Source organism: Fringilla coelebs, assembly GCF_963513975.1.
Source record: "Fringilla coelebs genome assembly, chromosome: 6".
Classification (NCBI taxonomy): domain Eukaryota; kingdom Metazoa; phylum Chordata; class Aves; order Passeriformes; family Fringillidae; genus Fringilla; species Fringilla coelebs.
This window is the reverse complement of record NC_140034.1, coordinates 62,660,428-62,684,619: the sequence shown is the minus strand read 5'-3', so window position 1 is coordinate 62,684,619 and position 24,192 is coordinate 62,660,428. Positions and strand designations below refer to the sequence as shown.

General features: G+C 42.8%; 1 protein-coding gene across 12 annotated transcripts in view; it reads left to right on the top strand.

The window, feature by feature from the left end:
* Positions 1-24,192, top strand: part of MICAL2 (microtubule associated monooxygenase, calponin and LIM domain containing 2) — a gene marked incomplete at its 3' end in the record, with an annotated part of 112,475 nt that overhangs the window by 45,919 nt on the left and 42,364 nt on the right. For 8 of the 12 annotated variants that reach the window (XR_014616273.1, XR_014616274.1, XR_014616275.1 and 5 more), the window contains exons 8-24: positions 1,792-2,049; positions 2,864-2,979; positions 4,033-4,159; positions 4,348-4,438; positions 4,532-4,679; positions 6,667-6,866; positions 7,759-7,871; positions 10,939-11,010; positions 11,590-11,739; positions 12,867-12,971; positions 14,182-14,400; positions 14,613-14,714; positions 15,312-15,440; positions 20,893-20,991; positions 21,408-21,488; positions 22,857-23,043; positions 24,096-24,184. Coding sequence is in view for 7 of the 12 variants with exons in the window: in XM_084208469.1 (XP_084064595.1) it covers positions 1,792-2,049; positions 2,864-2,979; positions 4,033-4,159; positions 4,348-4,438; positions 4,532-4,679; positions 6,667-6,866; positions 7,759-7,871; positions 10,939-11,010; positions 11,590-11,739; positions 12,867-12,971; positions 14,182-14,400; positions 14,613-14,714; positions 15,312-15,440; positions 20,893-20,991; positions 21,408-21,488; positions 22,857-23,043; positions 24,096-24,184 (2,286 nt within the window). The remainder of the gene's footprint in view (positions 1-1,791; positions 2,050-2,863; positions 2,980-4,032; positions 4,160-4,347; positions 4,439-4,531; positions 4,680-6,666; positions 6,867-7,758; positions 7,872-10,938; positions 11,011-11,589; positions 11,740-12,866; positions 12,972-14,181; positions 14,401-14,612; positions 14,715-15,311; positions 15,441-20,892; positions 20,992-21,407; positions 21,489-22,856; positions 23,044-24,095; positions 24,185-24,192) is intronic. The other 4 variants (XM_084208463.1, XM_084208467.1, XM_084208466.1 and 1 more) reach the window with 4 other exon arrangements.

The following is a 24,192-nucleotide window of genomic DNA, read 5'->3' as shown; positions in this document are numbered from 1 at the left end:
TTATCAGGCAAATAAGGAAGTGTAAAAACCTGCCCTAGGTTAAATTGCAAATTCTCTGAAGTGGGTGAAACATGATAGAAGAAGGCTATAAACATGGTGGCCTGACCTTTCAGGGGTACTTGTGATTTTGAGGTATTTTTTTCTTTTTCTTTTTTTTCCCTTCTTCTGTAAAATATAGGGTTTATTTTCTTTTGTTTCTAGGAAGTGTTATGGCACCACTTAAATTTCCCTTTCTGGAAACCCAAAAGAGTTCAGTTTTTCTTGGAAAGTAAAGCAGTGCCAGAACAGCCAAGGGTAATTTCCTGAAGGAAGTACTTTTGGGGAACTGTCAGAAGGGCTTTTGGCTTTCTGATGGGACACTCAGCTCAGTGCCATGATTCCCTGCCCTTTTGGAGGCCAGGGGCTCCCAGGGCAGAGCTGCTGTCCATGACCAGCCAGGGGGGGAGAGAGACAGAGTGAAACCCCTTGGTCTAAGTGCAATGCCACTAGAGTTTGCAAGAGTTGCAAGGGATGGTGTTCAGGAGACATTATATCAAGTTTTTGTGCATCCTAACTTTAGCTGTAGTTAATGGGTTTTGCTAAATCAAACCCACCATATTCTGCCTCGTGGAGTTCATTAGCCTCAATCTTTGTTCAAACATAGCCAATTATTTTTCCTCTTTATTCTTTCTTTTTCTTTTTTTATTAAGTGCAAGTAACTTCAACTGTACGGTAAATGCATTAAGTAAAACAAAACAAAATAAATAAAATAAAATAAAAAATAAAAGCCCCATGGTGTTTTTCACATACTTGTGGTACTGTAAAAGATCACCTATGACATTGGGTTCAGTTTCTTCCAGCTCACTAGATTACTTCAACCCCACTTGAAGTTATAACAGCTTGGAAATGGAGGGACTTACACTGAACGTGTAATGTTCATTTCAAACAATTTTCTGAAATCCTCTTTACTTTCAGTGATTTTGTGTCTATTTCCATAAAGAGGTGTCTGTTTAAGATGATGTTTTCAAGATGATTCATCACTACTGATATGTGTAGGCCCTGAGATTGTGGGGCTAGTGTTTGTAGGTGAGGGCAGTCCCATGGGATCTGTGGGGAGTTTGGAGCAGAGGAGCAGCAGCTGTGGCTCATCAGAGCTGTTTTCCTGACCTACTCAGCTCTGAGTGGAAAAAAAATCAACCACCCCAGTGTGTCTGGTGCAACTGGGCTAATAGCAGTTCTGTGGTATCATCTGTGATTAGGGGTCTCATCCCCGATTAGGCTGGAAATAGAACCTGCCTCATTAATAATCACTGCCTTTAAGTAGGATGACCTGTAAAGGCAGGGTCCTTTACCACTCTGCCCAAGGAAAAACCTGGCCCAAAAATGAGCAGAAGAGCTGCTACAGTCCAGGTTTGAATGTGGTGAAACCTTGAGGCTGAGCCCCCCCCCGTTACAGCATCAGTGTTTCTGCTCTCCTGTGGTTTCAGATGGGGGGCATGTGTGCAGAAAAGCATTGCAGTGATGTGAGTGACATCTTTTGATGTGAGGGAAGTAATGTTCTGAAAACATCACATCACCAAGGAACTGGGAGGAGCTATAATCTATTGCAAACAAATCAGCCCAAGTGTGGGCAAGGAGAGTTTCTGTTGGGGGCAGTACCTGTGCTTGTGCATTGGCTTTTTGGAGATGACAAGTGTCACTTGTTTCTTGTTGCTGTGAGATGTGTGGCTCCCAGTCCTGCTGTGAGACTGCAGTGTTCCAGTTCAGAGAGGATATTGGAGTCTCTCATCTCTCGTCCTTCTCTCCTTGCAGGACTCTGTTGATACGGAGCTGCTGCTCTGTGGGGAAAATGTGAACCAGAGCAATTTGCTGTCCTACGCCAGAGAAGCTGCTGACTTTGCAACCAACTACCAGCTGCCTTCCTTGGATTTTGCAATTAATCATTATGGCCAACCAGATGTAGCAATGTTTGATTTTACCTCCATGTATGCGTCTGAAAATGCTGCGCTGGTGAGAGAGAGGCACAGACATCAGCTCCTGGTGGCTCTTGTTGGAGATAGTTTGCTTGAGGTATATCTTGGAATGCCTTCCAAGTAGTATTTTCAGGTTTTTTTACTTTATTTCCTTAATCCAACCATTCAATCTAGCCTCCAGTATAAAATGTCCTCTTTTATGTGTCCTGAAACAGTGGTACCTTCTTTGCAATAGATTTTTTTTCCCCCTTTTTTCTTTTCTCCTTTATTATGCCACAGTTTGTCATAGCTAATGCTTGGCTGGCAGCCTGTGGCTGAAATCCCATTTTTCTTTATGCAGGTTCTGTCTCTGTCTGAAAACTGTGAGCTCCGTGTCCTCAGCTTGGGTGCATGGCATAATTTTAGTGAATTCCATCATAGACAAAAACTTGATCCAAATTATTATTGCAGTCTCCCTGCCTTAGTATGTTCCCTTTTTTTTTCTTTCTAAAGCAAAGAGTGTATGCTGCAGCTCTTTTTTTTTTTCTTTTAATTCATGCTGACAGCCTGAGGCATTTGAAAAGAACAGTCCAAAGCAAATTCAGGAGGTGAAAAGGGCACCTTTTTTTTTTTTTCTTTACTAATTCTTGAGTCTTCTTTTTTTGTCTCAGCCTATACCTTTTGGGGCTAAGAAATTGGTTTTTATATATAGAAGTTAAAAAAAAGTTTAAAAGTAATCTTCTTCCCCTGCCTAAGACTTAAAGGAGGGCACATTTAAAACCTGCACGTGTTGCCTGTGTTGCATTTTGGCTCTTTCTGGGCTATTTTTCCAAGACAGTATGAAACCCTGGGCTCCAAATTCACATTGAAAGTTGCTTTTGTAGTGAGAACTTAAGAAAAGCAAAGAACTGAAGTGTACCTGCTCCTTGCAGCCCTTCTGGCCGATGGGTACTGGCTGTGCAAGAGGCTTCCTGGCTGCCTTTGACACGGCGTGGATGGTGCGGGGCTGGGCGCAGGGGAAGCCCCCGCTGGAGATCCTGGCTGAACGGTGAGTACTGCTCTGGTCCCCAGCATTTCCAGCCTTTTGAAGAGCCACAGCAGGGCTAGAAGGCAGGGGATTTCAGAATGCTAGCAGGGGAGATGGTATTAGGGTTTAAATCACTGATTTATGTCACTTAAGCGTGATCCTTAAAGAAATAGACCAAAGAGACTTTGTATCAAAAAAACCCGAACCTCCAGCCATCTCAACACTTGTTTTTTTATCATAAAAATAAAATAAAAAACCCTGAAAGGAGTCTAAATAAATTCTTCAACAGTAACAGTTTTCAGAGTTGGTCTCTGTGATTTCAACTCTGCATTTTGGCATAGTGGTGCTCTCTTTAGGCTGATAAATATGTGGAGAATTGTTATAGTGCTGCACCAGAAACATTTTTGACTGGAGCGAGGCAATCTGTTGCTAAGAACGGCAGCAGTCTTGGTGTCACCGTGGTCTGAGGGTTGAAGTTGCTGACTTAGGTCCTGCTGGCAGGCAGCCGCCCTGCTACAGCTGCCCAGGCTGTTTTGGGGCAGATACGTAATAGGAAGAGTCATGGTTGTGGGAATGCAAGCAGGACCTTTACTAACTACTGCACTTTGGGAATTTTCAAGATAGAAGCCTGTGGGATGACTCAAACACGGCCCAGTCCCAAATGGAAAATTGAACAGCATAGTAAAAAAAGCTGTGGTGGTTATAGGAGTTGCAGGATGACAGGATTTAGTGCCGTTATGTGGTAAAGAAGTTACTTCTTGAGTAGATGTTAAAGCAAAACCAGATGACTAGATGATGTAACCTCCTTTTTTTTTTCCCCCTCCTTTTTCTTGCTCGCTTCCTGCCTCAGGAAAATATGGGCATAAGCTCTAAGTGTCCGTCTTGTTCTTTTTCTGTCTGGCATCCCTCCGTTGAGTGGGGATAAGAAATGGGATGGATGCATTCTGCATTTGGTCCGTAACGCTTGTCCTGGCGGAACCAAAATAAGGTTTAGGCAGCTGCAAAAAACCCCCAATGTCTTATAAATAAATATTTATTTTAATACATAAATCTTGCATCTTTTTCCTCTGCAAGAGAGAGCATTTATCGACTCTTGCCTCAGACGACCCCTGAAAACATTAATAAGAACTTTGACCAGTACACCATTGACCCGGGAACAAGATACCCGAACTTGAACTCGAGCTGTGTTCGACCTCACCAGGTCAGTACTTAAAAGGCTTGCTTGTGAAATCAGTTCTTTTTTTACCAAGGGTAAATAGAGCTGCGAGGAGTATATAAATAAAATCTTCAGGAGTCTCCTTAATTTAGAACCAGCTGCTGATAAAGTTAACCTGGAAACAAAACTGGTTTTTTGTCTGATGTTGTGGTGGTAATTGCTTTTCCTTGTAGGTGAGACAATTGTATGTTACCAATGAGCTACAGCAGTGTCCTCTTGAAAGAGTGAGCTCCATCAGAAGATCAGTGAACCTCACCAGACAGGGTAAGTGGCCTCTCCTGTTTGCTGTGGCTTAACATTTTTGTCCTTCTGAGCATGCAGAAGCTGACTGAAAGGTTTGCTTTCCCCTTTCTGCAGAGTCAGATGTTCGGCCTAACAAGCTTTTGACGTGGTGCCAGAAGCAGACGGAGGGATACCGGAACGTCAATGTCACCGACCTGAGCAGCTCCTGGAAAAGTGGCCTTGCTCTGTGTGCCATCATCCATCGCTTCAGGCCTGACCTCATGTAAGTGACAGCTGTGGAGCTCCTCGGGTCAGGCATTTGCAAAGGGCAGGGTAAGACCAGAGCCACCCTGACACTCTGCAGTGTCCCCTTCTGTGGCTGCTTTCTGCAAGGATGTGCCCGCCATGGCTAGGTGTGGAGGGGGGGAGGGTGGGGTTGGGTTTGCTCTGTTTCTTCTGTATGTCCTTGTGTGCTGTTTAGAATGAAATAGATGTGCTTTCAAAGAGCTAGGAGGGTTTTAACCCTATGATTTTTCATGATTGTGGGAGTCGTGTCTATTTAAAATGAAATTTGCGGTTCTGGAGGAATGTGTAGAGCTGTGTTCCCGGATCCCTGGAGACAGGTTTTGGTGCCTGTTTGAAACCACAGCCATAAAGCACAGTCCTGAGTTACAGAAATGCTGGGTGAGCCTGAATGAGCCATCCTCCATGAGTTGTACTGGTTGCTGTGACAGTCAAAGAGGGAAATGTTGGACCGTGGAGATGGAGGATTTGCACAGCAATGTCCAGGAGAGCACAGAGTCCTTTCACATGGGCAAAGCAAGGGCTGGGCCTTGAAAATTACCTGCCCTGGGGGCTGAGCGTAAGCCAGCATTCCCCTTTTGGCACAGTTTCTGGGGTCCTAGTGCTGCATGACCTAAATCCATGCATCTGAATATTTTGTAATGTCCCATAGTCAGATACAAGAAGATCAGTGTGTAACAGGTGTCAGGAAATAGCAATTGCTGGCCCTGCTGGATGCAGTCACTGGGGTGACTCTCTCTTCTCACCAGTCTTCAAAATGCAGTGGATGCATTCTCTTGTCTTCCTACAGAGCCTTAGGAGTCACACATGAATTACTGTCAACCTCTCTTTATTGTGGATAAATGAAAGGAATGGTTGAACGTTTTTATGAGGTGTGATAAATTAGAAAAAAATAAGAGTGGTACCTAGGTTGCTTGTTTGTACAGTTTTGCCAGAGGAAGAGCTGAGATTTTAAGAATAGGAATTTTTTTTTTTGCCTTGGGTTGGTTTAAAAGAATTAGAATTCTGTATATTTTTTGGGGAGAGGATACAGAAAGCAAAGTAATCTTTGCTGCCTGTGGAAAACACGTTCCCTACACTACTCTCAGCAAGTCGATAAATTTATCTTCCTGAGCTAACAGACCTCCTGCTGTTCAATTAATGTTGTGTTTGGATCTTGTTGGCTTCTTGTATTCAATGAGCCTGCAGAAGGACTTGGCTGGATGAAAGCTAGGCAGGCAGGAGAGGTGGCTGCCAGTGACAGCCCCCAGCTCCAGAAATGGGCAGTGGGTGGGGGGGAGAAGAGGAGAAATTCTTTGGGGATTCAAAAACTCACATTCCACTGTGAGGAGAAAGAAACTGCCCTGCCTGGAGCTTTATAATTTATTCACATGTTTATTTTAATCATGAATTTTGGAAGCTGTTCAAAAGATCAGAGTCTTAGAATAGGTCCCATAGAAAATGGATTAGAGAGTGGATAACAGAATTCCAGATGTGTGATGTACTTATTTAGTGCACTGCTAAATTCAGTTATGACCTGGGCAGGAGGTCCCTGCTCAAAGCATGTGTGTAACACCTTAAAAAAGGAAAGGCAGTGCCTGTGCATGTGTGTGCACACACATAATATGCTACTTCCATAGAATGATGGAATGTCCTAAATTTATTCCTCCCTGCCTTTGATGATTTATAAAACTAATTGAACCTAAGCCATCTATTGCTAATGGATGAAGTCAGTAGTAGTTCAGCTGTATTTGGAGGAAGAATTGGATCTCTCCAGTAAATAAAGAATTTTTTTTGTGGGACTACATCACGGTCCAGTTCAGTGAAAAAGCTTTTAAATTACATTTCTGACAAAGTCAGTATTTGCAGTAAGGGGGTTTGTGTGAGGCTCTTACACCTCTGACCCCGTGAGATGCTGGTGCCGCTGTGCCACGGGGGCACCGTGTGTTCCTGACGGGAGCCGGGAATGAGCTGTGCTGTCCCCGCAGCGACTTCGAGGCGCTGAACGAGGAGGACGCGGTGAGGAACAACCAGCTGGCCTTCGACGTGGCCGAGCGCGAGTTCGGCATCCCGCCGGTGACCACGGGCAAGGAGCTGGGCTCGGCCGGGGAGCCCGACAAGCTCAGCATGGTGCTCTACCTGTCCAAGTTCTACGAGCTGTTCCGCGGCACGCCTCTGCGCGCAGTCGGTGAGGCACCGCGCCCGGGCGGGGGGAAGGGGCAGCCTCCATCCAGCACTGCTCTTCAGCCAAGAGCCTTCTCCCTGCGAGGCAGGGTGGAAATCTCCCAGAGCAGAAATCCATTTTGATTTAGGTGAAATGTACGTCTTTGGGTTAACCCTGTAGCTTGCAAACAGCTGTTTGGTCTGACTGCCTGTTCTCGCAAAAACCTGTGCTCAGAGAAACCGCTTCAGCAGAAGGACAGAGGTAAGGGGGGCAGACAGAGAGTGCAGGGCAACATGACCCCGGAGTCCTTCCTGATAAAGAAGAATTAGTGGCAAATGTCACGTGAAGTCAGTGGAATGAATATGTATGAACCTGTTGTGAAATTGCATGTGTATGTGTTTGAGAGGGAGATGTAGGGGGATCTGGAGCTCCCAGAGGCACGCGTGTCATTTTAGGGGACCGATCCCCACACGCATCCAGCGCTGGAATGAACATACCGGCTTCACAACTGTCACAAAAGTTGGGGAGTTTGTCTGCTCCCACAAATCACCAGCAGAGCCCTTCTGGCTGGCAAGTTACCTCGGGCTTAACACAGGAAACAGGGGAGAATCTGATTGAAGAGCAAGGTTTTGTGGGTCCTTGGTGGTTTCAGGGAGTAGGAGCAGCTGGATAACTGCTGCTTGACATCATGAAGGGCATGTGTGAAGTTGTCGGTGTGATTCCCTGGTAGCACATTCATGCTTGTGTTTCTCCTCCCTTTTTTAAAAAGACACCCTACCCTGTATATATTTACTTTTATTTGTCTGTGTTCCTTATATATAATTGCTACCAGCACTCGACTGGAAAGCTTTGGCTTAATCAGAATAATTTAAAAAAAAGTCTAAGTAAATATCCTAAGCAATTGTTTTTTCAACAGATACTGCTGAGAAACAAAATGGAGAAAATAATGATCTTGGTTCACCAAAATCGTCAAATTTCATCTTTAATAATTATATAAATTTAACTTTTCCAAGAAAACGAGTACCAAAGGTGAGTTGTGAAGTAAGTCTTGCCCTATGAATATTTATTTTTCTGAAAAGATGAAAATAAACTTTCAGGCTTAGAAATAAGGGGTTTATAATTTATACTGCTATACTTATATTACTGCTATACTTATACTATATTTATAATTTATACTGCTATACTGCTATAATTTTCTGAGCTATTTCTACCTGTCAGAAAACGAGTCCTGTAGCTCTGTATTCCTGGAGTTAAATACACAGCCATTTTATTATATACCAGTTCAAATAATCAGTGCTAAGCTAGACTATTGATTGTGAGGGAGTTGTGCTTTTTGAAAAAAGCACAAATTTGCACAGTTTGTGGATGCTGTCAGGGTTCTGAAGAGAAGCTTTCCAATTCCTACAGAGGCAACCTGCTGTGGTGACAAACAGTGGGCAGGTTGATCAGCAGCTTTGGGATAACAATCTCTTAGTCATGCCCGTGTACTTTTCTCTCTTGGTTACTTATTAATGAATACTTACTGACAGGCCCTGTTATATCCCTGTATTATAAAAAAATCCATGCCCATACATGCTGTGGTTAAGGACTACAGAGCCTTGAAGCTTTGCAGAGGCCTGAGTTAACACATGTACACATCAACTGCATTTCTCAGTATTTTAATATACTGCTTTTTATATTTGTTGCTCTCTTGTCTGGTAGAAATATGATTTCTGTTTTTTTCACCTGAAGAATTACTTCAGAATTTCCAGATACTTCTTACACTGACTTTTGTCTTGAATATTTTCCATCCTGCAAACACTTTTTCAAAACCTGTAGACAGTCAATTGTCCGGTAACTTAAAATATCCTTGTTAGGAAATAATTTTTTCCTGCCACCCACATATACACAAAACTAAGTGACATAGTTCCCAGATAGCCAAGCTGTGAGAAACCAAACAGGCAGAATAAACTTTGCTTTTTCTTGTGGGTGGCTTCTTTAGAAGGAAAACCTTTATCATGACCACAGTGTTGTTTTTCAGTGAGTTGTTTGCAGAAGTAAACAGACTTTTAGCAGTGGGGAGAGCTTTCCATTACTGAGCCACAGAGCCTCTGATTAACCTCCTGTCATGAAATAAGCCTTCTGTCCTAGCAGGAGCTGGAGTTCTTGGCAGTACATGAAAGCACGAGGTGATTTGCTTGAAGGGCCCCTCTGGTTTCACACTACAGGAGCTGGTTGGAAATGAGAAGTGGAAGTATTATTTCCCAAATCAGCTTGGGAAACAAGGCATTTTGTGCAAGGTTTTGCAGCTCTGTCATGGATGGGCTGTGAAACCAAGCATGGTGGGTTAGGGTTCTTGGATTAGGACAGACTTGGGAGTGCCATAACCAGCTGGGAAATTAAGCTCCTTGGAAAGGCATTGCTTGAGTTCGGGGTTTGGCAGTGGCTTCAGTTTTAGGGTTCTTTCCCCTGCAGAAAGTGGTGCTGAGCATTATCAAGGTGTATAGGTATCAAATGTTCTGTCAGGCTTTAGCTGAGCAGAGAGTGTTGCTAACTGAACTTACATGGCATGCAGTTTGTCCTTGGATTGGGCTGGAGGAGGGATCCTTATCTGGGCGCAGGCTGTGAGAGACCAGGAAGCGGGGCCTGGAGCTGGGGTGGCTGTGGCTGTTCTGGCAGCCTGTGCTGAGCTGGATCATGTTTTCCATTCTCCTCCGAGTGTCAGCCTGGCTGGAGAGGAACTGAGATTTCCTGTGCTCCAGACTAATAAATGAATGGAGGTGTTTACACAATGCAGGGCGCAGCCCTTTTGGAGTCCTGCTCAGCAATTAAATTGCTTTGTCTTTCACTTCTTTGTCAGCGTGTTAATGAGAGTCCTTTCTGCCCCATTTCTGAAAGGCAGCATCTTGCTTTGCTCCATTCACTCAAGCAAAATCTGCTTTCATGTGGCTCAGGCTATTATGCAGAATACATTGTGCTGCTCTGTGTTCACCCTTTCTGGGTAGACTGATGACTGTAGGCAGTGCAAAGCTGGGCTTTACTGAGCTGCTGCTTGAAAGACAACGTAGTAGAGCAAAGTAATTGAAATATTGTCATCTGATTCGTTTGGTGTTTGCCCACAAGTTGTTTGGGATTACTCGTCTTCATTGCATAATGATTTATTACAAACAGTCTGTATGTAAAAGGGAAACCTGCATTCTTTGATCTTTCTTTATTCCTTTTTGGGGTTTTTTAAGTTGTCTGAGCAGGCACTAAGTTACAGCATGGGCAAATGCCAATAAATGGAATATAGTTTATTGTTCATAAATTATCACCGTATCAAATCTTCAGGACTGAATGTTATAAGAAGTGATAAAAATTTGCCAGCATTGACTACTTTTCAAGTTTGTGCAGACTGAGTATGAAGTATTATTATTTGTGTAATCTCTAGTTGAGTAAAATAATGAAATATGTGCATGGCTTGAGCACAAAAGAAGCAGTTTGGTTGCTTACGTATTGTAATGTTCAGCCGTAGTCAGGGAGGTGAGCCTTAGGAGGGAGACAGACCTTTAAGGCAGCCAGTAATTGCTCGGAAAATGAAGTATGACTGTGCAATGAATTCATGATCTGCATGCAGACAGATGGTTCAAGAGAGGTTTGGGGGCTGCAGTGAAAGAGTGAAGGGTTTCTGGATTTTGTTACTTCTCTGGAAAACAGTGCAGTCTAGCTGAAAGTTCACAGAATAACTCATGCTGTGAAACCTTTTTCTTCAAGGATATGTTAATACTTTATGAATTCTGAACTCCTCAGTACTGAAAGAGGCCAAGATGAACACCAGGTTGTAGAGCCTGTTCAGCACAGTGTGCAAGCATGTGTTCTCATGCCCTGGAGTCCAGTGAGAGCTCCCAGTCAGGGGCTGTGACAACTTTTACTGCCCTGATACCTGCATGAGGAGCAGTCCTGCTGGGCTGGGGGGGCTGACAGGGCAGCGAGACCCCCTGGTGCTGGCACGGTTCACCTGAGCACAGCCCAGACCTCGCCTGCCTGGGGGTGGAACTTCTCCTGGGAGGAGCTGCTGGGGTAGACTTGGGAATTGCTGCAGTAACCCATGGAACTTGTTCTGGCTTTGCCCTTTCAGGCTGAAGGGAAAACAGAAGAAAATGAGACAAACAAGAGGCGTCGGAAAGGACTCTTCGGTGTCTTTGAGCAGGTTGGTGTTCAGTACTGCCCACCTGCGTCCAGCTCCTTGATGGGCACCAGAGCTGAGGAAGCAGTGGGAGTTGGGGGCCAAGGTCTGGCCTTTGGAGCGTGGCACAGAGAAAACCTCTCCCTTGAAATGTTGAATTTACTGTGCATGCACTAAAGAAGAGCTGAATTAATTTTAATCATTTGGTGGGGAGTAGAGCAGTAACTAAATTGCACTAGTTTTTGTTCTGACACAGGAACGTTTAAGGTGTTGGTTTGTTTTTCCTTTTCCTAATTGTCTATTTAGACAATTTTTTATTTGAAGAGTTTGCATTGCAGCTTGGTTTCTAGCCCTTCTCTGATTAGTCACCTTTGTGACTCTGCTTTACGAAGAGCAGCACTGATTATTGTTCCCTTTTACTGTACTCTGGGACCCAAGAAAATATTTTTTGGCGACTTTTGCATGCTAAACATGTCATTTTAGTATACTGCAGACTATATTTCCTTTCACCCTTTGCTGACAAGGATGTTGCCTCTCTCCTCCTCTCCCTTCATAAGTGTTGTAGGAAACATAAGAAAATCACAATTTGTTGTTTCCTTGCAGACTTCAGGCTTTCCAAGCCAGGGTACAAACAACGGGAAAGAACAGAGTGAATGCAGAGAAGGAACGAACCAGAACAAAGTCAGATCAATGGCAACTCAGCTGCTGGCAAAGTTTGAAGAGAATGCTTCAAACACAATTCTGCGGAGACAGGTAGGTCAGAGATGAACATGAAAGCCATCTCTGAAATTGAGCTGTGGTCCCTCCTTGTGAAGGTGATGCACATTTCCCAGGGAAGACAGGAGTCTCTTAGGTGTTTGGAGTGGGTTGTCTTTTTTAATACTTTATGCAAATTAAAAGTATTTCTCTCAATATTTGGTAAACAAATGCAACTCATATAGATTGACTGATGTGTCTGACAATAACATATTGCTTGTTACTGTGTCTAGGAATCTCATGGAAGCGAGCCTGTAGGATTTGTGGTGTTTGGAAGTAGTCTAGGGTGGCTGCATACAGTATTGCAGCAGGCCTGTTGTTGCCTGTATTTTTTAAATAAAGGACACTGCATATCCTGTGGAGTCTGTCTTTCTGGAAAATCTAGGAAGTGTCAGAAGGAAACCTAATCTCTTGCAAGATATGTCTGGCTGCCATTTCCCTTCCAGAACTAGGCAGAGTGGAATACATTTGTGCATCGTACAGCGTTTTCATGGTTTGTTGTTAGTGTGACTAGAGGTATTTTCAAAACAATCCCATGCTGCCAGGGTAGGGGGGAGAAGCTCAAAATCATACTTCAGCCAGAAATAGTTGGAATTAGCAGAATTTAGATCTGTCATCTGAAAGACGTGAAGGAAGGACGAGCAAGGTGTGGATGTTTCGACAAAGATGGTGGCTTTCTTGATTCTTCATTCTAGTATCAGTTTATTTAAATATTTAGGTCCTCCAATAGTGTAGGCTTTATAGATGTCCAGTGACTTTGTCTATCCTTGAACCAAAGTTGTTTGCACACTGCCTGGCTACTTGTCAATGCCCTCAGCTTTTGGTGTGTGGTAAATGGCCAGAGATTTCCTTGGCCATGCTGAAGGGAGTTATTTTGGTCATAAACTCTGCTAAAAAGTACTGAATGTGTTCAAATTTAAGTATATCTTGGATGGTAGAGGTTGCTTATAAAATGGGCAGGTGGCAAAAATATGCAAAATGTGTTGTTAAGCTTCATAGTAATGCATCTTTAAAAGAAGCTTTTCTTTCTTTCTGCCTCAGAAATTCTTTGAATCCTATTTACTGTCTTCCTTTTTTTTTCCCTCCTTTACTCTGTCTTTGCAATTTCAAAAATGCTTTACAAGGAGCTAACAGATAGACCAGCCCTGCTCTCCTCTGACCCTCCTGTTAATCCTCGCTTTGCTAAACCAATGGATCCAAGCCTTCTTCCACCTCAACCAAAAAGGCAGGTAGGAAGCTCCTGTGGGTAACACCTGGCAAGCACAGCATTTCTCTCACTGCTGGGAACTCGCTGTTATTGCAGAGCTACATAAGATACAAAGCAATATTTGGATGGAAACTGCAGAGTTCACTGACACATTTAGCAGGAAATTGTGAAAATGCTATTAGAAAGTAAAGGCTATTTTACACCTGTTTTGTCAGATGAGAAAACTCTCTGAAAGTGTGGAAATACCCTGAAAACATAAGTGTTGATTCTGTGTTACCATATCTAGACTCCAAATTGTATGAGTGTAATTACACAGGTACACTTAACATGTGAGAAAATTACAGCAGTGCCCACAAATTTGTGCGTGTACTCGATGTTTTGGGTTATTGTAATGATAAGGCTAAGAGAGAAACCTGGCAAAAGTATCTAAGATAAAAGCTTGAGCATTGGAAAGCTGATATTGGTGCCCAGGTATTTCATTTTTATAAGTAGAACTTGTGATAAGAATTTCTGCTGAAAGCTCTTTTGCAGCATCACATATATGGGGAAAAATGAAGTCTAAATTTTTCTCTTAGTACTTTCACTGAAAGCAATCTCATCTCAAACAGTATTGATATACTTTTCATCAGAGTTTTAAATTGAAGTAAACATCCTGTAGTGGCACTTCAAGAGCAGTCTGCAGTGAAATGAGATCTGTATTGCATGTGGAAATCTGCAGATCAGAAGCTATTTTATATGAGAACTCAAATTCAGAGGTGTGTTCTGAACTCCTCAGAAAATGCCTTAAATCTGAAACACATAATATGCTGATTTGGGTCAGACTAGATCTAGAACTATGGCAAGAATTACTGTTGAAATCCTCATAAATGTAATTTGATTACAAGCTTAGCTTCAGGCAGATGTGCTGCTAAAAAACCCCAACCCAGAACCTTTGCTGTAAACCCTAGAAGGAGACGTTCTTCTGCACTGCTGCTGTCTGAGGTTATTCACAAAAACTCAGAAGCGTGGAGAAGGATGTCAAGGCCTGCACAAGCTGTGCAGGACTGATTTATTTCAGTGCATGTGCACAAGCACCAGGAGTGCAGTAGGCAGTGTGCAAAGAGTGATGTGAGAACATTTGATTTCTCGTTATGTGCATGACTGTGCCGTTCTTTCGGAAGCGTCCTTAAAAGCTGCATATACTGCATGGTAGTGCAGAAAGAAGAGTTTTGTTCACTTCAAGTGTTTCCCAGTTTCAGGTGGTAGCTAGGAGTGAACATGAGGTCAGGGAACCCAAACAGTCTTTAAATGGTTCTGATCATATGGCCAGGAGAGCAAAGACTGTGCACAAAACAGAGCCCCAGCCCAGTCTGTCAGAAACCTCTGAAAATCTCGCCTCTGCCTGTTCTGCTGCATTTGTACTTTCTGGAGTGCTTGAGCGTCTTCAGCACCTGGAGGAAAAAATGAAACAGGTGACAAGCAACTTCTTTTCTTTTCTGTCTCTTAAATGCCTGTGATAATCTGTGTACTGTGGTTTTGCTGGCTTGTTCTCTGTTGACTGTAGGTCGTATTAAGACAATAAGAAGTCTTTTCTACAAACTTCTGTGTTTTGTTGATGGATGTGGTTTTAACTGAAATCTCTCTCTTTCTTTTCTTGGCTGTCCTTCCCTGGCTGTCACTGCAGAAAAGAGCTCAGACCATAGCAAATAGGGAATTCCATAAAAAGAACATTAAAGAGAAAGCAGCACATCTCGCCTCAATGTTTGGATACATGGAGTTTCCAAAGGTGAATTTTAAGTTTTGCACCTGAAGAACAGCTGAGTTGGAAGATGTATAAGAATTCACGAAGGGAAAGAAATTGCAGTGGTTTTGGTTTTAACTTCCTCTCATTCTGTGTGGATCTGAAAAGTAATGTGGATTCCACTGAAACTAGTAAAAAGTGCTGTTTGAATATTATTGCATAGTTTAATTGAGGTGAAGCAATCTGAATCATAAAGCTAATCAGAGTACTTTAGCAGGAGAGAAATGTGTTCAAATAAACTGTCCTGTGCTTAAGCACACACTGCTTGCTCACAGTTTCTAATCAGTTGCTGAGCAGTGGTACTTGGTGCACTCTGGTTTTCGCTGGATTTCATTATGCTTTCTCCCAGTACTGTCTTACCTTACTGCCCACCGTGAATATTTCTATTAAAGAAATAGTGCAGTAATACCATTTAGGATGAAGATGCCATGATGATTTCCATGGGCCCTTACTGTGCAGAGGTAGTGAGAAGAGTAGAGCTGTCATTGTTATGTTTCTGGTTTTTTTGATGCATGACTGTGAACTTAACCTGTGTTGATATCACTGTCTCTTGGATAACTCTCCTGTTTCTGCTCTACACAGAATAAGCTACCTACTAAAGGCTTACCCCATTCTCAGCCCCCAACTCCCTCTTGCCCTCCACCTCATCATTCAGCTGTTGCTGCTTCATCATCTGTTGGTTCAGCTTCCTCTGCTGTTTCTTCTCAACAGGTACTCTATTAAGAGATTTTTCATGTAAAACCCAAACTTGTACTCAAGCTGCTTGAGTAATGGCTTGGATGGAAGGTGCTGCCAGCAGACCCGTTGTATGGGTTGTAATTCACATTTAAATCAAACTTTCCTTTTTTGCTGTTGTTAGCTCTGCATGTTTGTAAGAGAAATGTCGTCATCAGATATGGCTCAGGTGAAAGCTGAAGAACAAAGCAAATGGTTAACATTTTTTTACTTCAATTCTGAAAATTTTGCATTGCTGCTTATTTTAAATGATCTGCTGTAGGATGATGCCACAGGCATGCTGAAGAAAGCTTCATATTATAAGGCAACCTGAGTGCTGTGGAATTGGTTAGTTTTCTTGGGTGGAATTTGTTTCTTTTCCTAACAATATCCATCTGCTCTGCAAGGGAAAACCTGCACAATGATGGTTATTTTAACCACGTCTTAGAATGGACATGTCTTAGAATTGTATGAGCATTTACCAGTACAGACATTTTATTATTGTTTGTTTAATTATTTGTACTTTAAACTTGCTTCTGCATGTGAATAGCTAGAATGCAGTTCTTTGTAGCAGCAGAACTTATGGAGAGGAAACATCCATACTTGGAGAGAAGGAGATGACCCTTGGGTCAGAGATACTCAGTTGTTACTACTGGGGCTGATGCTAATGGGCTGTGTTGCAGTGACTGCCTGGCTCCCAATCCCCAGGGAAATCCAGGGGACACGGCCCTTCAAGGACACTGCAAGCTCAGCAGGTGCCTCGCTGCAGTAATCCCCTAATTCCCTTCATTCAGCTTCAAAGTAATTCCTTTGCCTGGATTTACCTCTTACTTTTTATGACCTAAGAGGTATAGCATGTGATGGGTTTTAAGCTAAGTCATGGTTTCCAAAGGATTGGAGGCTGATGTTCATTTGATTTGGAGAACTATTGTGACTCTGCAAAGAGAATTAAAAAAACCCAAAACCCAAACCCAGGCTATCTGAAAAACCCTTTAGGATGTGAGAACTAGGCTTTTAATCAAATGGAAGCTCTGTGAGAAATAATTTCATTGGGATTTGAACATCACTTCTTGGAGAACCTTTGTCCCGAGCAATCTTTTTTCTGGATATTTTAAAAACTGGATTTTGTTTAAAGTCTACCGACAGCCTTGATTAGTTTGCCTTTGTATTTAAATGGTGTGGCAATAGTTTTTGTTACTTGGTTTCACTCAGGGTGGGTTTACTTCAGCTGAAAAGTGCTCTCTCTAGAGATACTGGCAGAATGCAGCTCAGCTGAAGCAAGAAAATCGAGTTCTGTCAGCAGCACAGTAAATATATGTTCATCTCACTGGGTAAATATTTGGCTGGTTAAGTAGGACTACATTTACACTTTGGCAGATCTACATGCATGAGCATTTTGATGCCTGCATACCCAGCTCCACGTGTTGTACAGGCTGCCAGCCTCTTGTACACTGTGCATTTCATAGGTGTAAATGTGGCATTTTGGAGAATTTTTAAACAGCAAGTCTAGTAATGACCAGGTGATCTTTGCCCCTCCTGTCAGGGGCACAGGTGGTAATAGAATCTGTCCCTGTCCTTTCATGGTCAAATTGCTGCCCCTGTGTTTTATCCTCACAGATTGCACACTTTTCAGAATGTGAAGATTTTATCCTACTCTATAAAGCACTGACTAAATGTGCAGTGCTATATAAATAAAAATTCAGCAGTATTTCAGATGCACAGTGTGCATTTTCAAGTGCTGTTCAACAATATGTTTGGACCTCTCTGCTGTGAATATGCCAGGAACTGCCTATGTCTCCGTCATCTTGAGGGGGATAATGGATCTCAAAATTTGAATTTCTGCTCTCTGTTCTGAGAATTATCATTAGCTGAGTGCAGACCTCAGTATCAGAAAGTGTTTTGGGATTGATCAACCAACAGGAAGAGCTGCTGTGTGTTGCTGTCAGTGTTTCTGCTTTTTCCCCAGCAGACAAACAGAAGGTAATAGAAGTGTTTTGAGTTCTGTAAGGCTTCATGATACATGACCTATAAATATCAGCACCCTCCCATGGCTTTAAATAGCTAGTGCTGTCATTTTAATTTCAGGTGAGTCCTGAGGTTGTTACCAGACATGAGAAACCATTGCACCTGTTGAGTTTTGCATGGAACAAGCAAAGTTACAGGGACACAGTTATTGAAAAGGGTGGCTGTGAAATCATACTGTCTAATTACAGAAACTTGTTATTAAGTCTAAGTCCTGCAAGGAGCCCTTGAAAAGAAGGCTGTGAGGCCGTATTGTTTCTTTCAAGACATGCAGTCATTGCAACTTAGTAAGAATTACCTTCTGTGTGCAATATGTCAATAATAATCAAAAGTACCTTCTAGCTTCAATCAGCTGTCAAAATTCACAGAGCTAGAATAATGAGTTAGCATGTATTATATTACAGGCTGGGCTTTGGTTATTCCTGTTTTCTGCTCAAGGTTGGATTGACCTTCAGAAAACTCTGTTCATCTGAGCTTTGCATGAGTGAGTCCACACTGTGTCGTAAGAACTGGGAAGTTTTTGCAATCAATTTACTCCCTGCAGAGCTTGGACCAACAACTTCCCTTCAGTGACGTGACTCTAATTGCCAGCACTAAGCAGGGCTGGGGTGTTTCCTACACACAGTGACTTATTACTCAAATGCTGTTTATCTCAGAGGGAAAATATACGTGGCAGCTTGTACGCAAAGTAAATAAATCGCCCTCAAAGCAAAATAAGAGCAGGAAAATCATTAAGGCTATGAAAGAACAAAGGGAAAGCATTGTGTGCTTTTGGAGGCAGAGAGCATATTTCCTTTGTTTTATGAGAATGCTACTGAGGCTTACTTGGCTAGCTGTGCAGTTCTGAATAATAACACAGGGAGATACAGAAGGCAGCTTCCTCTTCCCATGGTAGTAACCACCCTGGTCAACCTGCTGAAAAGCAGCGTGCCACTGGCAGCTCAACAGTCTGAGGAAATCACAAACTCTTGGGATTTTTAAGTGTTTTCTGGTTGTTCCCTGAAATTCACAGTGTCAGGCAACTCTTTAGGATTCCTGTTCAGCAAAGGCTGTAAAGCTGCTGGCATAAAGCTGCCTGAGCTGTGACAGGAGCCTGTTCCATGCAGACAGTGGCATTACAAAGCTGTGTGTGACTTCAGTAGATGCACTAAGGGCATTGTCAGCGTGTCTCTGAGGGTGGCAGATGCTCTTGGGGCTGCCCTGGTGGATCCTCATCCTGCCCTGATGCCTCTGGTTGGTGACTGAGTGGCACTTGACAGAACAGAGGAGTTCTCTTGGAAGGCATGTACAACAAACATCTCTAGCCTGGCCAAGTCAGGGCTGACCAAAAGTTAAAGCATGGTTTTAAGGGCATTGTTGTTAAATTTAATTGAAATCTCACTTCCTTTTACTTGGAATGTGAATTTACATTTGTTATAGGAACATTTCCTTTTAATAGCATTTTTAAAGTGTGTATAAACTTGCAGGTTTTTTGTTTTGACTGCTTTAATGTTGACATAGATTGTTCCAATGGATGGAGAACAGAAATCAGCCAACCTGATGAATTTCAAGTTCAGGCTCAAGGATACTTTTCCTGAAATTCAACTACTTGCACTTTAAGCACAGCCTTGTTATTTAACTGATTGCTCCAGTATTTATCTAGTTCAAGGAGAATTTTCTGCTTCAACTGACTTTGAACACTTTCTTTTACCTTGCATCTCGTGGACAAGAACTTGTACATTTACATGTACATTACTTGTACACGTACAACATGGCCTGGAAATTGCTCAGCATATTCAGAGGTGCAGAATTTGGGGAGGGCATTTTGTTTTGTCCCGTGTTCTTAAACAAATCAAAGGAACATAGTTTTCCTGTAGTAGCAAGTAGCACTTCTTGTAGTGGTTTATAAATTGGTGTGCCACTTGGGACAGTGTTGTGGTATGTAATTAGCAGTTCACTTTGCAGTTGTTACCCACAAGTTGTCCTGATATTGAATAATATTTTAAAGTCTTTTTATACTAAATAAAACCAAACAGGACAGAAATTTGTCCCTTAAATGGCCTTTGTAGTCTTAACGTGTTTATTTTGTACCTGCCTGGATATCAAGTTAATTATGAGATAACTCTCAAAAGATAAGGGGAACTGTAAAGGGTTGGACATACTCCCTTGAATTTTTTAATCTATAATAATTTCTGAAAACACACCCATAGTGCATTATAAGTGCTTTTAAACTTGATAGAAAATGCTTTAGAATTGTTTTAAAGTATTCTGAATACTGCTGCATTTATATTTTTCTCCTTTCTTCATGGTAACTTTCTGGTATCTTAAAACCTTCAATTAACAGGACTTGGTGTGGTGGCAGTAGACAAATTATTTCACTGAGAAGAGGGCGACTTCCTTGAGATTTGGGCTCTGTGAGAGGCAGATGGAGTGTTAGATATGATATCCTGTATCTGTCCTTGTGGAAAAAAAGCAGTGTACCCCTGGCCAGACCAGGATGGCCCTTGCTGCATTTGCTAACAGAGCAGAGAGGCTGTGGGATCTTACATTGACCAGAGAGCTGAAATCCCAGTCAATACAGGAAATTTGATTTAGAGTAGAAGATATTTCTGTGAGTCTGTGAAGCCTTTGCTGTCTGTTTTCCAGGAGCAGAGTACCTGCCTATTGCTGCCCCTCACACACTCAGGCACACACACTTCTCCCCTGCTCCAGTCCCCAGGCAGGGCTTTGGGCAGGGAAGCACAGACCATGCAGCCACTGGCCTGTCTACTGGGCATTTGGAGCCACAGCCTAAGCCACTGCTGCCTCCTTGCAGGCCTGATTGATACCTTTGGTTAAAAACAGCCCAACTTTCTCGGCTGCAGCAGTGTGATGAAGCAGATTAAAGGAGAAGTTTCCCTCTCACGAGCGTGGTTTCTCCAGCTCTCTCTGGCATTGCCGTGAGTCACTGGGGAGAGGGCAAATGGTTGCCCTGTGAGCACCAGCAAAACATTTCTGTGTGGGACTTGGCTCATACATTTTCATAGAATGTTCCCTGAAATGTCACAGTTTGGGGAGTGTTCATATGGAGTTCAATCCCACCCCTGTTCTGAAATGTAACAACCAAGTCCCAGAGAAGTTGAAGTGAACAATAGGGTTTTTTTTAATGTCAGAATGTCCAGCTAGGATAGCCAGAAGCCTTGAGGAGCATTTGCTCCCATCAGGAACTTCTCAGTCACCCTCAGGGAAAAGTCTGTGGGCTGCACAAGAGCCTTCTGTGGCCCCGGCAGGACCACGCTGGTCACGCATGAACGTGCTTGTGCTCTGCTGGGCTTCCCCTCTGCTCTTTCTCTGCCTCCCTGTTTGCATGTGCCCAAATCATTCTTGTCCTTTTTTGTCTTTAAATTCTCTTTCAAGGGTAACTAAAGCTCTTCCTTCTATTCTCCATCTTCCTCCCTTTCCTGGTTAGATGACCGTAGGAAAGGTCTCCCGTGCAATTGGAGCTGTGGCTGAAGTTCTTGTAAATCTGTATGTGAATGATCACAGACCCAAGCCACAGCTTGAGCTGGTAAGACTAAACCCACAAAGAAACAGTAACTTGACTTAAGAGTAACGTTGCCAGAATGCCATCCTGACTTAAGACCCCAGATGTGCAGCACTTGAAGCCTTATGAAGGGTCTAACACTTTGTGAAAGGATCAAGTGCACATCGGTACAATATACTGATGGAAATGTTGCTCTCCGCGTCTTCTATTTTTATTTCTGTTACCTGACTGTGTGAATTAGAACTTCAGGAGGCTTTTATTAAATGTAATTACTGTAGAATTGGTAACAAAAGTCAATTATTACTCAGGGTGGCTTCTAAAGAAAGTTTTGTGCAGTACATGCTTGTGCAGTTATTTTTAACACTCGAGTGCTGAATCACCGTGCCTTCTTTTGAAGAGGGCTGTTTCTCAACTCTGACACTGTTCTGTGTTGAATTCAGAAGCGGTCTCTGGACAAAGCTGCAGGTTCTTGCCCCATTCCTCACTTTCCATCTGCTGCCTCCACCACTCAGGGCTGTCAGGTACTGGGAAGCCAAGTAAGGTGTTGTGTTGTGGTGATGACACATTACTTACCAGCCAGCACTAAACTCAGTTGTTTCAGCTTCATTGTAACTATCTGATCTATTAACACCATGGTTTTAAAAGCACATCTGTGTGGTTTTCCATTTGCATGGTTGTTTGTTTGGAAAGATTCATGCCCTAAAATGATCCATCAGAGCAAAATGGATTACTAATGACAGATCTGGAATAGAATTCTCAACTTTTCACCACAAGACTACATGGCAATGACAATTGTGAGTTCTACTTAACATTAAAAAATGATTCCAAGGCTGCCTTTTGCTCAGAAATGAAGGATGAGTTGTGTGGACTGTGTGCTACTGTCTGAATGTGCCTTGGACTTTTTCTCCTCCATGCCATGTGTGGTACCTGTCGTGTGGCAGCAGGGATAGTGGAAGGGGAGGGAGGTGGTGATGGATGTGGCAGGCACAGCACGCTCACCTGTACTGACCTGTAACCAACCAGAGTAGAGTAATGCAAAGTAACGTCCTCAGACCTGCCTCTAATAAGAAAAGGATGTCCAGTGGCATCTGATCAATTTCTAGTTCACTTTTCTGTACCTTTTGCATGTGTACATAAGAGGGGATGAGATTCGTGGCAATTAAAGAATGTTAATTACCAGCCTAATTTCAACAAACTTCCAAAATAATTTCGTGTGGTTAATATGGATTGTATTTTGAATGTGTTAAAAATATTCTGAATGCGTGTGGTAGGAAACAAAGTGATTTGTAAAGCTCACCAAGCCCCAGGCTGGGCTGTAGTCTCAGGAGGAGCACGGCTGAGAGGGGAGGCACTGCTGTGGCAATGGGAAGGGTGGAGCGTCTGAAGACTGCTTTTCCTCCTGGAACTTAAAGCACAAGCCTGCATTTTCCTCCAGATTGTGTCTGAACTGAGAGTTCAGGGTGTTTTTTTACTTGGCTGCAGATGCAAGTCTGCTGTGTGAGGCTGGTGAGGTGTGTCTTCACCTGCTGAGAGAGACACGAGTCCTGGAGCCAGGACGGTGCAGGGTGGTGAGGGAGCATTCAGGGATGATGCTGCTCTTGGACCTGAGTAATCAAAATGCTGGTGAACTCCCAGAGGGAAACTGGATGCAAGTCCAGCATCAAAGCCACCCCTTTAAAGTCCTTGTGATGATGTCAGATTTATTAATTTCTGCATAAACCTGCAGAATTGCAATAATGAGTAATTAAAAAGCTGACTGATGCCTGCTGTAATTTTGCTTTGAGGGTGCTGTGCAACCCTTCAAGAAGCTAAAGCAGCTGCCCCCTTCATAAGGATTTATATCTGGGTGTGGGGCCACGGCTTTACGTTCTGCTTTTATCTTTGAACAGGGTTCTCTGCGAAAAGAATTCCCCAAGTCCATCGGGGGGAGTGACATCTGTTATTTCTGCAAGAAACGGGTCTATGTCATGGAGCGGCTGAGTGCAGAGGGCCACTTCTTTCACAGGGAGTGCTTCAAGTGTGACATATGTTCTACAACACTCCGCTTAGGAATTTATGCCTTTGATGTTGAAGAAGGTAATGGAGGAGCTATATAGGAGTATTTTGAAATGTCTGAGTATTGGTGCTCTTATTGGAGCTAAGGGGAAAGTTCTGTCCCGGTAGCACGGTCAGGAGGAGGTCTGCCAAGTGTGCTGTTTGTGTCCCTGCTGATCTTTGAGTCCTTGTATACTTGCAGCCCTAGTTTTTCAGAAGAGCTATGACAGACCTGAGCTGTAAATGAAGACATCCTCAGTGGAAAATAAGTTGAGTGACCAAAATGCACTTTGTCGAATCACAGGTCAAAGTTGGGGGGAGGAAAAAGGGGTGAGGTTTCTCCAATAATATAGAGTTATTCTTATCTCCATTTAAAACTGACCATTAAATAACATGATCTATAAGGACAAGCCATAACAGTGGCAGATTTACATGGATGCAGGGAATGTAGGTTATTTCTGTTACCATGTTGTGGTCAGGAGTTGAAAGCAGTAGGACTGACCAAGCACAGTGTGATTTATTCCAGGCTCCAGGCTGCCGTAGAACAAGAGGTTCAGATCTTGAGTGCTTCATTCCACCTAAATCTTGGGGGTTTCCTTCTTTTTTTTTCATTTTGGAATGGAATTATCAAACTGAGTTGAAATTCCCTTGTCCCTTCCAAAGTATTTGCGTAGATCAGAGTATTAGCCTGATCTCCCTCTGCAAAAAGACTAAAAAAATACTAAAGATTCAAGTATTCAAAGTGGTTCTTTTTCAGTGTGGAGAATCTGCAAAGATGTCTTTTGAGCAGATTCTTGACCTTTTTTTTCCTGCTTGATGTCTTGTGTTGGTTTGTAACTTTGTATTTATGCGATGTTGTTTTTTGCCGTTTATTAATCTCATACCTGAGAGGTAGATAAATGACCTTGTGTCACTGAACTAATGTGCAAATCTGTAAAAGAAACCTATTCAGAGCTGTTAGTCATTGTTTCCCATTCCTTTTGCTGCCTAACTGTTCATTGTCCTGGTTTCATTTTTTAATAGATGCAACAGTGATTTTTCACTCCATATATGTATAGATAACATATCCTGTAACTGATTTTTCCCTCTTGCAGGTAAATTTTACTGCAAACCTCATTTTACGCACTGCAAAATGAGCACGAAACACAGAAAGAGAAGGGCAACAATACAGATCCATGGAAAGGTATGGAG